Source organism: Cnephaeus nilssonii, assembly GCF_951640355.1.
Source record: "Cnephaeus nilssonii genome assembly, chromosome: X".
NCBI lineage: Eukaryota > Metazoa > Chordata > Mammalia > Chiroptera > Vespertilionidae > Cnephaeus > Cnephaeus nilssonii.
Window position 1 is genome coordinate 73,973,610 of NC_137071.1, and position 17,378 is coordinate 73,990,987.

The window sequence follows — 17,378 nt, forward strand, 5'->3', positions numbered from 1 at the left end:
AGTTTACCTTCTGCTAAAATTTCACCCTACTTATATATCTAATTCCCAACCCCCTGCTCCAAATCCATACATACCTCTCTCTACGCTACCTTAAAAAAATTATTTTTCTCTCTGGCCTTTTGTTGTTGTTTGCTTGAATGTTGATTAGATTGAATTTTTATGCTTTTTTATGAGATTGTTTTTATTATTCTTTTTGTTTGTTTGGTTGGTTCTTTTGTTTGCTTTGTTTTTGTTTGTTTTTTACTTTTGTTTTCCCTTGCCTCACTTGATATTAGTTGGTGTTGCAGTTTGTATTAATCTCCAGGCTCGTGTTGCTGGAATTTGCTGGGATTAGTGGTTGTTCTAGTGGAGTTTACTCCCCATATATATAGTTTGTTCCCCTTTTCTCTCTTAGTATCGTTCTTGTCTCTCTTACTTTTTTATCTTTTCCCTTTTTTTTCTGCTCTTTTCCCAAGTTCAGATTCACAATCTTTTTTTTGTTGTTGTTCTTTCTTTTTACTCTCCCTCTTCCACTCCTATTCCCTAATTTGTCTTTCTCTGGTGGTTACCTTTATTGGAGGTTATTAATATCGTGAATACAATTCTGTTCAGTGCCTTGTGTGTTGTGCCTGGTTGTGTTGTATTTTGTACCTTTAAATCAACGCCAGAGAGAGACAACTATATAATCAGACATCCAGAGAAGAGAGACCATGGGGAGACAAAGAAATAGCCCCCATAGGAAAGAAAAGCAGGCATCACCAGAAAAGGAAGTAAACGAATTAGAGGCAAACAACCTGTCAGAGAAAGAATTCAGAGAAATGGTCATAAGGTGGCTGAAAAGGATGGAAGACAAATTCGACAATATGAGTAAGAACCAAGAGGAAATGAAGAAGAACCAAGAAGAAATGAAAAATGACATCGCTGCTGTAAAGAACTCAATAGAAAGCATCAAGAGTAGACTAGAAGAAGCAGAGGACCGCATAAGTGAGCTAGAAGACAAGATGGAAAAAAATACCCAATTACAACAGCTTCTAGAAACAAAAATTAGAAAGCATGAGGAGAGCCTAAGGGAACTTCGGGACAACACAAAACAAAACAACATCAGGATAATAGGGGTACCAGAAGGAAAGGAAACGGAGCAAGGAATAGAAAACCTGTTTGAAGAAATAATAACAGAAAACTCCCTTGATATAGGGAAGAAAAAACCCACACAAATCCAAGAAGCTCACAGAGTTCCAAGCAAAATGAACCCCAAAAGACCGATGCCAAGGCACATTATAATTAAGTTGGCAAACACCAACGACAAAGTAAGAATCTTAAAAGCGGCCAGAGAGAGACAGACAGTTACATACAAAGGAACCCCCATCAGACTAGCAACTGATTTCTCAACAGAAACTCATCAGGCCAGAAGGGAATGGAATGAAATATACAAAGTCATGCAAAGGAAGGGTCTCAGTCCAAGAATACTGTACCCAGCAAGGCTATCAATCAAAATTGAAGGTGGAATCAGGAGCTTCACAGACAAAAAAAGGACTAAGGGAGTTTATCACCACCAAACCAGCAATGAAAGAAATGCTAAAGGATCTGCTGTAAAAAAAAAAGAAAAAAGAAAGAAAGAAATAGGAAGCAAAGAAGGAACACAGGGGTATAGAATAAAAATGGCGACAAATAAGTACCTATCAATAATAACTGTAAATGTAAATGGATTGAATGCCCCAATCAAAAGACACAGGGTAACAGATTGGATAAGAAAAGAAAACCCATATATCTGCTGTCTACAGGAAAACCACCTCAAAAAAAAGGACGCATACAGACTGAGAGTAAAGGGATGGAAAAAGGCTTTCCAGGCAAATGGAAATGAAAAAAAAGCTGGGGTAGCAATACTTATATCTGACAAATTAGATCTCAAAGTGAAGGACATAACAAGAGATAATGAAGGCCACTTCATAATACTAAAGGGAGAAATCCAACAAGAAGAAATAACCCTGGTAAACATATATGCACCCAATACAGGAGCACCAAGATACATTAAAAAACTCCTGGAAGATATCAAAGGAGAGATTGACAGCAATACAATCATAGTAGGAGACTTCAATACCCCACTATCACCATTGGACAAATCCTCTAAACAAAAAATCAGCAAAGAAACATCAATCCTAAATGACTCACTAGACCAGATGGAATTAATCGACATCTTCAGAACATTTCACCCCAAAGCCACAGAATATACATTCTTCTCAAGTGCACATGGGACATTTTCAAAGATAGACCATATGTTAGGACATAGGAAAAGTCTCTCCAAATTCAAGAAGATAGAAATCATATGAAGTATCTTCTCAGATCACAGTGGCATAAAACTGGAAATCAACTACAATAAAAACAACCCAAAGAAATCAAACACATGGAGACTAAACAGCATGCTATTAAACAATGACTGGGTTACCAAAGACATCAAAGAAGAAATAAAAAACATCATAGCAACAAATGACAATGAAAACACAACAGTCCAAAATCTATGGGACACAGCGAAAGCAATCCTGAGAGCGAAGTTCATAGCTCTACAAGCCTACTGCAAAAAACAAGAAACAATGGTAATAAATTACCTAACCCAACAACTCAAAGAGTTAGAGAGAGAGCAACAAGAAAAGCCCAGTGTAAGCAGAAGGAAAGAAATAATAAAGATCAGAGCGGAGATAAACGACATAGAGACCAAAGAAACAATACAAAAGATCAACAAAACCAAGAGCTGGTTCTTTGAAAGGATAAACAAGATTGATTAACCTCTACCCAGGCTCACCAAGAAGCAGAGAGGACCCAAATAAACAAAATCAGAAATGAAAGAGGTGAAATAACAACAGACCCCGACGAAATACAAAGGATTGTTACAAAATACTACGAACAACTCTATTCCAACAAACTGGACAACCTGGAGGAAATGGACATATTCCTAGAAAAATACAACCTTCCAAAACTCAATCAGGAAGAATCTAAACAGCTCAATAGGCCAGTAACTATGGACGAAATTGAAGCAGTCATCAAAAAGCTTCCGGCAAAAAAAGCCCAGGGTCTGATGGCTTCACAGGAGAGTTTTACCAAACATTCAAGGAAGAACTAAAACCTACCCTCCTCAGACTATTCCAAAAAAATTCAAGAGGAAGGAACACTTCCAAGCTCCTTCTATGGAGCCAGCATCACCCTAATACCAAAACCAGATAAAGACAACACAATGAAAGAGAATTACAGACCAATATCCCTCATGAACATAGATGCCAAAATCCTCAACAAAATGCTAGCAAATCGGCTCCAGCAATACATCAGAAAGATCATACATCATGACCAAGTAGGATTTATCCTAGGAATGCAAGGATGGTACAATATCCACAAATCAATAAACGTGATCCATCACATAAACAAATTGAGAGATAAAAATCACATAGTCATATCAATAGATGCAGAAAAAGCATTTGACAAAATCCAACACCCTTTCTTGATAAAAACTCTCAACAAGGTGGGAATAGAAGGATCATACCTCAACATAATAAAAGCTATATATGATAAACCCACAGCAAACATCATACTCAATGGGCAAAAACTAAAACCATTTCCCCTAAGAACAGGAACAAGACAGGGATGCCCACTCTCACCACTCCTGTTTGACATAGCACTGGAAGTATTAGCTATCGCAATTAGGCAAGAAGAAGAAATAAGAGGCATCCAAATTGGAAAAGAAGAAGTGAAGCTGTCCTTATTTGCAGATGACATGATATTGTACATAAAAAACCCAAAAGATTCCATCAAAAAACTAATAGACTTAATAAATGAATTCGGCAATGTAGTGGGATACAAAATTAACGCCAAGAAATCTATGGCATTTCTATACACCAATAGTGAACTTACAGAAAGAGAGACTAAAAAAGCAATCCCATTTACCATCGCACCAAAAAAATTAAGATACCTAGGAATAAACTTAACTAAGGAGGTAAAAGACCTATACGCGGAAAACTACAGGACACTGAAAAAAGAGATAGAGGAAGACGTAAACAAATGGAAGAACATACCATGTTCATGGATTGGTAGAATCAACATCATTAAAATGTTCATACTACCCAAAGCAATCTACAGATTCAATGCACTCCCCATCAAAATACCAACAGCATATTTCACAGACCTAGAAAGAACTCTCCAAAAATTCATCTGGAATAAAAAAAGACCCCGAATAGCCACAGCAATCCTGAGAAAGAAGAATAAAGTAGGAGGGATCTCAATACCAGATTTCAAGCTGTATTACAAAGCCACTGTTCTCAAAACAGCCTGGTACTGGCACAAGAACAGACATATAGATCAATGGAACAGAATAGAGAATCCAGATATCGACCCAAACCACTATGCTCAATTAATATTTAACAAAGGAGGCATGAACATACAATGTAGTCAAGACAGTCTCTTCAACAAATGGTGTTGGGAAAATTGGACAGATACATGCAAAAAAATGAAACTAGATCACCAACTTACACCATACACAAAAATAAACTCAAAATGGATACAGGACTTAAACATAAGACAGGAAACCATAAAAATACTAGAGGAATCCACAGGCAACAAAATCTCAGACATATGCCAAAAGAACTTCTTCACTGACACTGCCCCTAGGGCAATGGAAGCTAAAGAGAAAATTAACAAATGGGACTACATCAAAATAAAAAGCTTTTTTACAGCAAAAGAAACCATTAACAAAACAACAAGAAAGCCCACTGCATGGGAGAACATATTTGCAAATGCTATCACTGATAAAGATTTAATCTCCAACATCTACAGGCAGCTTATGCAACTTAATAAAAGGAAGATAAATGATCCAATTAAAAAATGGGCAACGGACCTAAACCGAATATTTTCATAAGAAGACAGAAGGAAGGCCAAGAGACACATGAAAACATGCTCAAAGTCACTTATTATCTGAGAGATGCAAATCAATACAACAATGAGGTACCATCTCACACCTGTCAGAATGGCTATCATCAACAAATGACAAGTGTTGGCGAGGATGCGGAGGAAAAGGGACCCTTGTGCACTGCTGGTGGGAATGCAGACTGGTGCAGCCCCTGTGGAGAACAGTATGGAGTTTCCTCAAAAAACTGAAAATGGAACTCCCATTTGACCCAGTAATCCCACTCCTGGGAATATATCCAAAGAAACTAGAAACACCAATCAGAAAGGATATATGTACCACTATGTTCATAGCAGCACAATTTACAATAGCTAAGATTTGGAAACAGCCTAGGTGCCCGTCAGCAGATGACTGGATCAGAAAACTGTGGTAAATCTACACAATGGAATACTATGCTGCCATAAAAAAGAAGGAATTCTTATCATTTGCAGCAACCTGGATGGAATTGGAGAACATTATGCTAAGTGAAATAAGCCAGTCAATGAAAGAAAAATACCACATGATCTGACTCATTTATGGATAATAAAGAACATTATAAACTGATGAACAAAAAGATAGATACAGAGACAGTAAAGCATCAAACAGACTTTCAAATTACAGGGGGAAAGTTAGGGAGAGGTGGGGGAGATAAGAAATCAAACGAAGGACTTGTATGCATGCATATAAGCATAACCAATGGACGCAAAACTCTGGGGGGTGAGGGCATGTATGGGTGTGGAGTGGGGGGGACAATGGTAAGATATGTACACATATAATACCTCAATAAAAAAAATGTCAAAAAAATAAAAAAATAATGTAATAGAAAAAAAGTTGTCTCTGTCAGACACTAATCCTAAATTTCTTACAGTTCCAGATAAATTAAGGTACAACAATTATCTAATTTTTTTACAGTTTTGGCACACACACACACAAAAAAATGAAATTTGGGGGATTACTTGTCCTGCATTCTAAAAAGAAATTTCTACTGAGACATCAAGAAAAATGAAAATGGGGAGGAACCAAGATGGCAACATAGGTAAACACCTGTATTTGCTGCCTCTCACAACCACATCAAAATTACAACTCAGCCCTAACTGGTTTCGCTCAGTGGATAGAGCATCGGCCTGCGGACTGAAGGGTCCCAGGTTCGATTCTGGTCAAGGGCATGTACCTTGGTTGCATGCACATCCCCAGTAGGGGGTGTGCAGGAGGCAGCTGATCAATGTTTCTCTCTCATCGATGTTTCTAACTCTCTATAAGAAATCAATAAAAAATATATTTTAAAAATAATTACAACTAAAAGACAGAACAACTATCATCCAGAACCACGGGAAAGCTGGCTGAGTGGAACTAGAGGTAAAGAATAAAACACATTGAGACTGGTAGGAGGTGCGGAGGCACGGAATGGGCTGGCACCTAGGTGCGCTGCTTTTGTAATCGGGAGGGAGATACAAGCTCCTGCTTGCTCTGAACTCCAGTTCTGGGCAAGACTCTGGAGGACCCAGACACATATGGGGTGAAACTGGACTGTCTGGGATTGGGACAGGGATGGGAGGGCAGCTTTCTTTCAGACAGAGGTGCTTGCAGCGGTCATTTTTCCTGTGCTGGGACCTCTCTGGTGCAGGGCTGACTGGCAGCCATTGCTGTTTGCTCTGCCCAGGAGATTACCTGAGACCCTGCCCCATCCAATTTACAACCCTACCCAAGCTGTGCACAGCGGCTGTTGCATACAAATGGCCTGTCGTTTCTCAGCCTAAAACCTCTCAAACAGGCAGCAGCAGCAGCAGCCTGCCTTGCTACACAGCTGGGCCTAGTCTGGGCACTTCCAATCCCAATACAAAGAAGAGGAATCTGCATATCTCTCTGTAGCTCCTGCTGGGTGGCCCCATGCAGTGGCTGATTTTGCACCTCCTTGGAGATCCAAGAGACAGTGTACCCATGGTCAGTGTGAGACCATACCAGATTACAATTCTTCACATCCATAAGTGACACACTCAAGGGGCAGACTCAGTGAGCACCAAAGCCTCACTGAAGCAAGTCCTGCCCCATAAGGGTGTCTCCTGCACAGCAGCTATTCCATTGTAGACACAGCTGGTCCTCACAGCCAATTGGCCTGGAGGTCAATTCCTCCCAGTGATACCAACAGCAATCAAGGCTTAACTACAACAAGACTGTGCACACAGCCCACAAAGGGGTGCACCAAGAGTGTCCACCTCAGGTGACTGGGGAGGCTGAGCCACTGGGCCCTATAGGACACCTACCACACAAGGTCACTCTATCAACTCAAGGAGACTTAGCAGTTACCCAATACATAGAAACAAACACAGGGAAGCAGCCAAAATGTGGAGACAAAGAAACATGTCACAAATGAAAGTAATGGATGAAAGCAAAATACTAGATATAGAGTTCAAAACCACAACTATAAGGTTACTCAAGAATCTTCTAGAAACCTCCGAGGAACTTAGTGAGACCTTCAAGGATCTTAGTGAGAACGCCAAAAAAATGGAAAAGGACCAGTCAGAAATTAAGCATACACTGACTGAAATAAAGAATAATATACACAGACCCAGAAACAAGGAGGCATGGATCAGACTGTCGGGCCTCAGGGGGAGGGTACGGAAGGGTGGGGGTAAAGGGGGAGATCAACCAAAGGACTTGTGTGCAAGCATATGAGCCTAACCAGCGGTTAAGGACAACAGGGGGGTGGGGGCATGTGTGGGGAGGGGTGTGGGATGGGAATGGGGGGACAAGGACAAATATGTGATACCTTAATCAATAAAGAAATTTTTTAAAAAAAGAATAATATACAGAGATTCAACAGTAGACTAGAGGATCCCAAGAATCAAGTCAGAGATTTCAAGTATGAGGAAGCAAAAAACACCCAACCGGAAGAGCAAAAAAAAAAAAATCCAAAAATATGAAGATAGTGTAAGGAGCCTCTTGGACAACTTCAAGTGTACCAACATCCAAATGATGGGGGTGCCTGAAGAAGAGAGAGAACAAGATATTGAAAACCTACTTGAATAAATAATGACAGAAAACTTCCCCTACCTGGTGAAAGAAATAGACTTATAAGTCCAGGAAGCACACAGAACCCCAAACAAGAAGAATCCAAAGAGGACCACACCAAGGCACATCATAATTAAAATGCCAAGGGCAAAAGACAAAGAGAGAATCTTAAAAGCAGCAAGAGAAAAACAGTTAGTTACCTACAAGGGAGTACCCATACGACTGTCAGCTGATTTCTCAACAGAAACTATGCAGGCCAGAAGGGAATGGCAAGAAATATTCAAAGTGATGAATAGCAAGAACCTATAACCAAGATTACTCTACCCAGCAAAGCTATCATTTAGAATTGAAGGTCAGATAAAGAGCTTCACAGACAAGAAAAAGCTAAAGGAGTTCATCACCACCAAACCAGTATTATATGAAATGCTGAAGGGTATTCTTTAAGAAGAGGAAGAAGAAGAAAATGGTAAAGATAAAAAATTATTAACAACAAAGTGACAAGAAATACATATCTATCAACAAGTGAATCTAAAAATCAAATGAATAAAAAAATCTGATGAACAGAACAAATGTAATGGTGAATGTAATAGAATCAGGGGCATGGAAAGGAAGTGGACTAACAATTCTCGGGGGGGAAGAGGATGTGGGGGTGCGGGAAGAGATTGGACAAAAACTTACACCTATGGACAAGGACAGTGGGGGGCGAGGGCATGGGGTGGGGTGGGAACCGGGTGGGGGGGAGCTATGGGGGGGAAAAGAAGAACATCTGTAATAATATGAACAATAAAGATTTAAAAGAAAAATGAAAATGTCCTCATATCTTATTTCTCCATACTCCCAGAACACCACTTGCACTTGAACAAAATAAACTAACAAGCAAAATAGAAACAGATGAGAAACAGACTCATAGATTAAAAAAAAAAGCAGATTGAGAAACAGACTCATAGATAAAAAAAAGCAGATTGACAGCTGTCAGAAGGGAAGGGGGTTGTGGGGCTGGGATTAAGCAAACAGCAACAACAACAACAAAAATATCATAACAGACAGCAGTATGGTGATTACTAGAGGGAAAGGGAGGTGGGGAAGGTAGAAGAGGGCATGGAGGGGATAAATGGTGTTGGAAGGAGACTTGACTTTGGTGAACACACAATGCAATACATAGATGATGTACTATAGAATTGTACATCTGAAACCTATATAATTTTATTAACCAATGTCACCTCAATAAATTCAATAAAAAGAAAAAAAGCTGCTGCTAGCATGTATGCTAGAATCAAAGAAGATGTGGTATTAATACAGATGATGTATTAAAAAAAGATAATTCCAAGGCTCTTTGTTTCATCAGAAGTATTTTACTAAATGACTTCTATGCTCTTTACATAATGTTGAGGTAAGGTTTATCTCAACTGAGCTCCAAATATCATGTATCAGTAAGCTTTTATTTAAAAGTAAATCATTTTGCCATGGCTGGTTTGGCTCAGCGGATAGAGCATCAGCCTGCAGATTGAAAGGTCCTGGGTTCGATTCAGGTCAAGGGCACGTACCTCAGTTGCAGGCTCGATCCCGGCCCTGGTCAGGGCGCATCCAGAAGGCAACCAATCGATGTGTCTCTCTCATCATTGATATTTCTATCTCTCTCTCCCCCTCCCTTCCTCTCTGAAAAGTCAAATCATTTTCTTTTTCATCTTGGAAAATAGATTTGAAGGAATTATCAGTTAATTTACCTGCCTGATTTTTAGAGGTGCGTTTAGAGGTTTCATAGAACAGAATCATATCTGAAGAAACTATCAGAAACTCTTTAGGTTGGGAGTGACTCACCGGTACTCCTTGGTGTACTCAAAGTCTTGTTTGTTGTAGGCAGGTTTTAAGAAATTGCACTCAATGACTCCAATTACTCCCACACCTTCTCCATGAGTTGGCTTAGGAAAAAAATATTAATTTCAACACTCACATTACTGTTGACTGCCTGGAAGCATTTTCTTTTTATTCCAAACAATAATAGAAAGGTTACATAACCTTTATGGGCAAGGTAAGGCCAACAAGATCTACAGAAACACTCAGAATATATTTCAATAGACTGCAAATATTACATTTAACTTCAACCTCTGGCAAGTTCTAGGACAAGATTTTCAAACTATGATCGTAGATCTAGGATTTTCCAAGGATTAATAGCCATCTCTACTTCTCCCACACTACCTCCGTTTTCATCTGTTTTATATTCTGAAATTGCCATAAGATTTCATTTGAACAAAAAATGACACTGCTAAAAAAAATCAAACTTATATACTACTGTTCTAGGGAACAGAAACCAAACTTCCTCTGAAAAAAATTTAAGGATGCTATGTAATCATCACACTCTATTAAAATAAACAAGTAGGCCACTAATCAACTACAAACATGAGTCAGACTTGCAGTGTTATTAATTACAAGTTGATACAAGATTTTTTTGGATTAAAAATCTTTTTTATTCTTTAATGGAAGGAATTAAGTCAAGGTGTAGTTAGACAAGCACACAAACATGAGTTGTATAAAGATGATATAACAAAGAAAATCAACATAGACTGAAAACTATCTATCCTGGGTCTAATATAAGTTTGTCCTACTGTGAAATATAAAGCAGTTTGTCATTCTTTGTACTTTAGCAATCTTATCTATAAAATAGAAATGAATGGAATTGTGGATATTTCTACTTTAAATTGTAATTAAAACATTAAAGATGATGGTAATATTTGTATAATTCAGTTTATAAAGTATTTTCACATAATTTATCCCATTTAAATCTCTCAACCTTGTAAGCTATAAGGTAGGCAGAGCAGGTAAAATTATTATTGTAGTTCCCATTCTACAGGTAAGAAATTGAACCTAAGATAAATTAAGCAACTAGGTTGTGTAGCTTGTAAGTAGAAAAGCCAGGTCTCAAATCCTGGCCATCAACCACTAAATTTTATGCATTTTCCACTATGCCATATCATCTCCCCAAGAATATATAAAAAGCTACCTTCAACACTAATAGACTTATACACATGGCAGAGTTCTGGTGTTCTCATTCTATTTCTTATTAACATTCACCTAGAAAATGCATTCAGCAAAGTTTCCGTGTTGATAAGTATCTATGAGGAATGAGAAATAGAATTTTTTAACACAAGATGGCTCACTGGTAACATTGAATTCCAGGATAATATTTAATGACCATCATAAGACGGGAGTAAAAGCCATTAATGACTTAATCCCCTTTGCAAATTTTAAATCCTCTTCCCACTTTTTTCAGTCTTCTGTGAAAAAAAAATTAATCACTCACCTTCACCTGGCATCCCACCTTTTCAAAGGGCTTTATGAGTCGGTTGTTGTGATACATCATTATTCCAAACTGGTTATTATTCTTGCAAGAGAACCCAAAAGTTATTTTCACCTGCTTATTCTGAGAAGAAAATCATTAAGGAGAAAAACACCAGGAACTTTGGCAGAAAAAAAGCTTGCATTTTATTACAGCAAAGAACATTGAATATAAATTGGTGCAACATTTCTAGAGGGCATTTTAAAAACCTGTAGTAGTAACTTTATAAATATTAACCTTTGACCAAGTAGTTCTCTTTCTAGGAATCCTACAGAAAAGTCAAGGAAGCCCATAAAGGTTTATGTTACAGAGATTTATCAATTAGTTATAATGGCAAAAAACATAACTAATTTAAATGTTTGACATTAAGAGAATGATTAGATAAATGTTGGTATATCCACATGGTCTATTATGTAGCTTTAAAATTATGTCCTTGAAAAATATTTTGTAATATTAGGAAATGTTCAGAATATAATAACAAGCATTACCTAAAAATAATTATATACAAACATATACATAGAAAAGACTGTAAGAATGTATACCAAAATGCCAGCAGTGATTTTAAAAATTATAAATAATCAAAATGATTCTTAACCTTTGCTAGTGGCTCAATTTTCTGCTAGTTCTCCCAGGTTCTCATAAGAGTTGTAAATAGTACAACACAAATCTACACAATTAAAATTAAGAATGTAAGTCCTGCTAATCATGTGAAACAATGACAACAAAAGCATGAAGAATCAAATAACTTTTAAATATAAAGGATAGTCCTGTTGTAACATATATCATGGGACGAAGTTAACAAGCTTGGATAGATGAAATAAAGAGAACTAATTATTATATATAAAAAATGAACAATGATGAGTTTTTAACAAGTCTGATTTGATTTAAAAAGAAAGGTAAGAGAGTGAAAAAGATAAAGGGGAGAAAAAGTAACTGAGATTTTCATTAAAACAAATACTAACAAGAAATCTTCATATCCAAATTAGTTAAATAAAATTTATTTTTGTTACTTATTTTTTAATTTAAATTCTTTATTGTTTAAAGTATTACATATGTTTCCTTTTTCCCCCATTGACCTATCCCCAGCCACTCCCAGCCCCCACCCCCCTACTGTCTCTGTCCATTGGTTATGCTTATATGCATGCATACAAGTCCTTTGGTTGATTGGTTGATATCTTATCCCCCTACCCCACCCCCCTACCTACCCTCTGAGGTTTGGCAGTCTGGTAAATGTTTATATGTTTCTGGATCTATTTATTAAAATTTCTTTATTGATTAAGGTGTTACATATGTGTCCTTATTCCCCCATTATCCCCTCACCCCCCCCACTCATGCCCTCACCCCACTGTTGTCTGTGTCCATTGGTTAGGCTTATATGCATGCATACAAGTCCTTTGGTTGATCACTCCCCCTTACCCCCACCCTCCCCTCCCTTCCCTCTGAGGTTTGATGGTCTGGATCTATTTTTGTTCATCAGTTTATGTTGTTCATTATATTCCAGAAATCAGTGAGATCGTGTGATATTTATCTTTCTCCGAGTGGCTTATTTCATGTAGCATAATGCTCTCCAGGTCCATCCATGCTGTTGCGAATGGTAAGAGTTCTTTCTTTTTTACAGCAGCATAGTATTCCATTGTGTAGTTGTATCACCGTTTTTTTAATCCACTAATCTGCTGATGGGCACTCGGACTGTTTCCAAATCTTAGCTATGGTAAATTGTGCTGCTATGAACATAGGGGTGCTTATATCCTTTATGATTGGTGTTTCTGATTTCTTGGGATATATTCCTAGAAGTGGGATTACTGGGTCAAATGAGAGTTCCATTTTTAATTTTTTGAGGCAACACCATAATGTTTTCCACAGTCTGTATTCCTACCAACAGTGCATGAGGGTTCCTTTTTCTCCACATCATCTCCAGCACTTGTCCTTTGTTGATTTGTTGATGATAGCCATTTTGACAGGTGAGAGATGATACCTAATTGTCATTTTGATTTGCATCTCTCAGAGGATTAGTGACTCTGAGCATGTTTTCATATGTCTCTTGGCCTTCTGTATGTCCACTTTCAAAAAGTGTCTATTTAGATCCTTTGCCCATTTTTTGATCAGATTGTTTATCTTCCTTTTGTTAAGTTGCATGAATTCCCTATAAATTTTGGAGATTAAACCCTTATTGGATATAACATTGGCAAATCTGTTCTCCCATGCAGTGGGCTCTCTTGTTGTTTTGTTAATGGTTTCTTTCACTGTGCAGAAGCTTTTTATTTTATTGTAGTCCCATTTGTTTATTTTCTCCTTAGTTTCCATTGTCCTAGGAGCTATATCAGTAAAGATATTGATAGGATATACTAGTATGTCAGATATTTTGCTGCCTATGGGCTCTTCTAAGATTTTTATGGTTTCCCATCTTATGTTTAAGTCCTTTATCCATTTTGAGTTTATATTTGTGTATGGTATATGTTGGTGGTCTAGTTTCATTTTTTTTGCATGTATATGCCCAATTTTCCCAACACAATTTATTAGAGAGACTGTCTTGATTCCATTGTATGCTCTTGCCTTCTTTTTTAAAATATATATTTATTGATCTCAAAGAGAAAGGAGAGGGAGAGAGAAACATCAATGATAAAAGAGAATCATTAATTGGCTGCCTCCTGCACATCCCCTACTGGGGATCAAGCCACAACCCAGACATGTGCCCTTGACCAGAATCGAACCTATGACCCTTCAGTCCGCAGGCCGATGCTCTAGCCCCTGAGCCAAACCGGCTAGGGCTGCTCTTGCCTTCTTTGTCAAATATTAATTGAGCATAATGACTTGGATGAATTTCTGGGTTCTCTGTTCTGTTCCATTGGTCTATATATCTGTTCCTGTGTCAGGACGAGGCAGTTTTGAGAACAGTGGCTTTGTAATTTAGCTTGATATCTGGTATTGTGATCCCTCCAACTTTGTTTTTCTTTCTCAGGATTGCTGCAGCTATTCGGGTCATTTTTTACTCCATATGCATTTTTGGAGAGTTTGTTCTAGGTCTGTGAAATATGCTGTTGGAATTTTAATGGGGATTGCATTGAATCTATAGATTGCTTTGTGTAGTATGGACATTTTAATAATGTTGAGTCTACCAATCCATTAACACGATATATTCTTCCATTTGTTTATGTCTTCCTCTATCTCTTTTTTCGACATCATATAGTTTTCTGAGTACAGGTCTTTTACCTCCTTGGTTTATTCCTAGGTATCTTAATATTTTTGTTGTTGCAGTGGTAAATGGGATGGTTTTATTAGTTTCTCTTTCTGTGATTTCATTATTGGTGTATAAAAAAGCCATAGATTTCTGGGTGTTCATTTTGTGTCCTGAAATGTTCTGGACTCCAGAAGCTCAAATCAAACCACAAGTAAGACCCTATACAAATACAATTTGCTACATTTCCAAATTCATTTATTAAGTCTAGTAGTTTTTTGATGGAGTCTTCAGGGCTTTCTATGTACAATATCATGTCATCTGGGAATAATGGCAGTTTTACTTCTTCTTTTCCAATTTGGATGCCTTTTATTTCTTCTTGTCTGATCGCTATAGCTAACACTTCCAATATTATGTTGAACAAGCATGGTGAAAGTGGGCATCCCTGTCTTGTTCCCATTCTCAGGGGAAATGGTTTTAGTTTTTGCCCATTGAGCATGATGTCAGCTGTAGGTTTGTCATTTAAGGCTTTTATTATGTTGAGGTATGATCCCTCCATTTCCACTTTACTGAGAGTTTTTATCAAGAAAGGGTGTTGGATTTTGTCAAATGCTTTTCCTGCATCAATTGATATGACTATGTGATTTTTGTCTCTGAATTTGTTTATGTGATGTATTACGTTTATTGACTTGCGGATATTGTACCATCCTTGCATCCCCAGAATAAATCCCACTTGGTCATGGTGTAAGATATTTCTAGTGTAATGCTGGGTCCAATTTGCTAGAATTTTTTTGAGGATTTTAGCCTCTATGTTCATCAGGGATATTAGCCTATAATTCTCTTTCTTTGTTGTGTATTTTTCTGGTTTGGGGATTAGGGTAATGCTGGCCTCAAAGAAAGAGCTTGGAAGTGTTCTTTCCTCTTGAATTTTTTGGAATAGTCTGAGGAGGGTAAGTTTTAGTTTTTCTTTGAATGTTTGGTAAAACTCCCCGGTGAAGCCGTTCAGACCAGGGCTTTTGTTTGCTGGAAGTTTTTTCATTACTGCTGCAATTTCACCGGCAGTTATCAGCCTATTCAGATTTTTTATTTTTCCTGATTGAGTTTTGAAAGCTTGTATTTTTCTAGGAATATGTCCATTTCATCAAGGTTTTCCAGTTTGTTGGAGTAGAGTTGCTCGCAGTACTTTTTTTACAATCCTTTGTATGTCTGTGGGGTTGTTTGTTACTTCACCTTTTTCATTTATGATTTTGTTTATTTGGGTCCTCTTTGTTTCTTGGTGAACTTGGCTAGAGGTTCATCAATCTTGTTTATCCTTTCAAAGAACCAGCTCTTAGTTTTATTGATCCTTTGGTCTCTATGTCATTTATTTCCACTCTGATATTTATTATTTCCTTCCTTCTACTTACTCTGGGCTTTTCTTGTTGCTCTCTTTCTAATTCAGTAAGTTGTAGGGTTAGATAATTTATTACCAGCTTTTCTTTTTTTTTGAGGTAGCCTGTAGAGCTATGAACTTTCCTCTCAAGACTGCTTTCACTGTGTCCCATAGATTTTGGATTGTTGTGTTTTCATTGTCATTTGTTTCTAGGATGTTTTTAATTTCTTCTTTTATCTCTTTGGTAACCCAATCATCCTATATAATAAAGAGGTAATATGCAAATTGACCATCACGCCCTCACACAAGATGGCCACCCCATGTGGTCACAAATTGGCTGCCACAAGATGGCTGGCAGGGGAGGGCGGTTGGGGGTGACTGGGCCTGAAGGGGAGGGAGGGCAGTTAGGGGCAACCAGGCCAGCAGGGGAGGGCAGTTAGGGGTGACCAGACCAGCATTGGTGGGCAGTTGGGGGGATCAGGCCTGCAGGGGAGGGCAGTTGGGGGGGACCAGGCCTGCAGGGGAGGGAAGTTGGGGGCAACTAGGCCTGCAGAGGAGGCAGTTGGGGGGACCAGGCCTGCAGGGGAGGGCAGTTGGGGACAAACAGGCCTGCAGGGGAGGGTAGTTTTGGGGAACCAGGCCTGCAGGGGAGGGCAGTTGGGGGCAACCAGGCCTGCAGGAGGGGACAGCTGGGGGTGACCAGGCCTGTACAGAAGGGCAGTTAGGGGCGACCGGGCCAGCAGTAACTCTCTGTCTCTTTCTTGCAGCCCTTAAGATTCTCTCTTGCCTGGACAGTGTGGCTCTGTGGTTGAGCATAGACCTATGAACCAGGAAGTCATAGGTTAGATTCCCAGTCAGGGCACATGCCTGGGTTGCGGGCTCAATTGCCAGTATTGGTCATGCAGGAGACAGCCGATCCATGATTCTCTCTCATCATGGATGTTTCTATCTTTCTCCCTCTTCCCTCCTCTCTGAAATCAATAAAAATACTTTTTTTAAAAAAAAAAAGATTCTCTCTTTGTTGTTAACATTTGCCATTGTAATTATGGTGTGTCTTGGTGTGGGTCTTTTGGGGTTCATCTTGTTTGGGACTCTCTGTGCTTGTGTGACTTTTTTCTTCCCCAAGTCCAGGATGTTTTCTGTCATTATTTCTTCAAATAGGTTTTCTAATCCTTGCTCTTCTTCTTTCCTTCTGGCACCTTTATTATACAGATGTTGCTTCGTTTCATGTTGTCCCAAAGCTCCCTTAAGCTCTCCTCCTGCTATCTAATTTTTTTCTCCAATTGATGTTCAGATTGGTTGTGTTTTTTTACCCTGTCTTCTAATGCACATATTCAGTCCTCCACTTCTTCTAGTCTACTGTTGAAACCTCCCATTGTGTTTTTTTTTTTTTATTGTAGCCATATCATTCTTCATTTCCTCTTGGTTCTTACATATGTTGTTGATTTTCTTATCCAGCCTGTTTAGGAACTTTATGAGCCTTACTCTGAATTCTCTGACATATTGCTTGCCTCCATTTCATTTAGTTCCTTTTCTGGTGGTTCCTCATTTCATTTCCTTGGGGGATTGCTTCTTTGTCTCCCGA

General features: G+C 38.4%; 1 protein-coding gene across 1 annotated transcript in view; it reads right to left on the minus strand.

Annotated features, from left to right (window-relative positions):
• Positions 1-8,677: 8,677 nt before the first annotated feature.
• The window catches only part of MORC4 (MORC family CW-type zinc finger 4), a 33,178-nt gene continuing 24,477 nt past the window's right edge, over positions 8,678-17,378 (minus strand). Inside the window, exons 8-9 of the mRNA XM_079764346.1 lie at positions 11,211-11,330; positions 8,678-9,831 (exon numbers count right to left, since the gene is read on the minus strand). Coding sequence (XP_079620472.1) covers positions 9,727-9,831; positions 11,211-11,330 — 225 coding nt within the window. The 3' untranslated portion in view covers positions 8,678-9,726. The remainder of the gene's footprint in view (positions 9,832-11,210; positions 11,331-17,378) is intronic.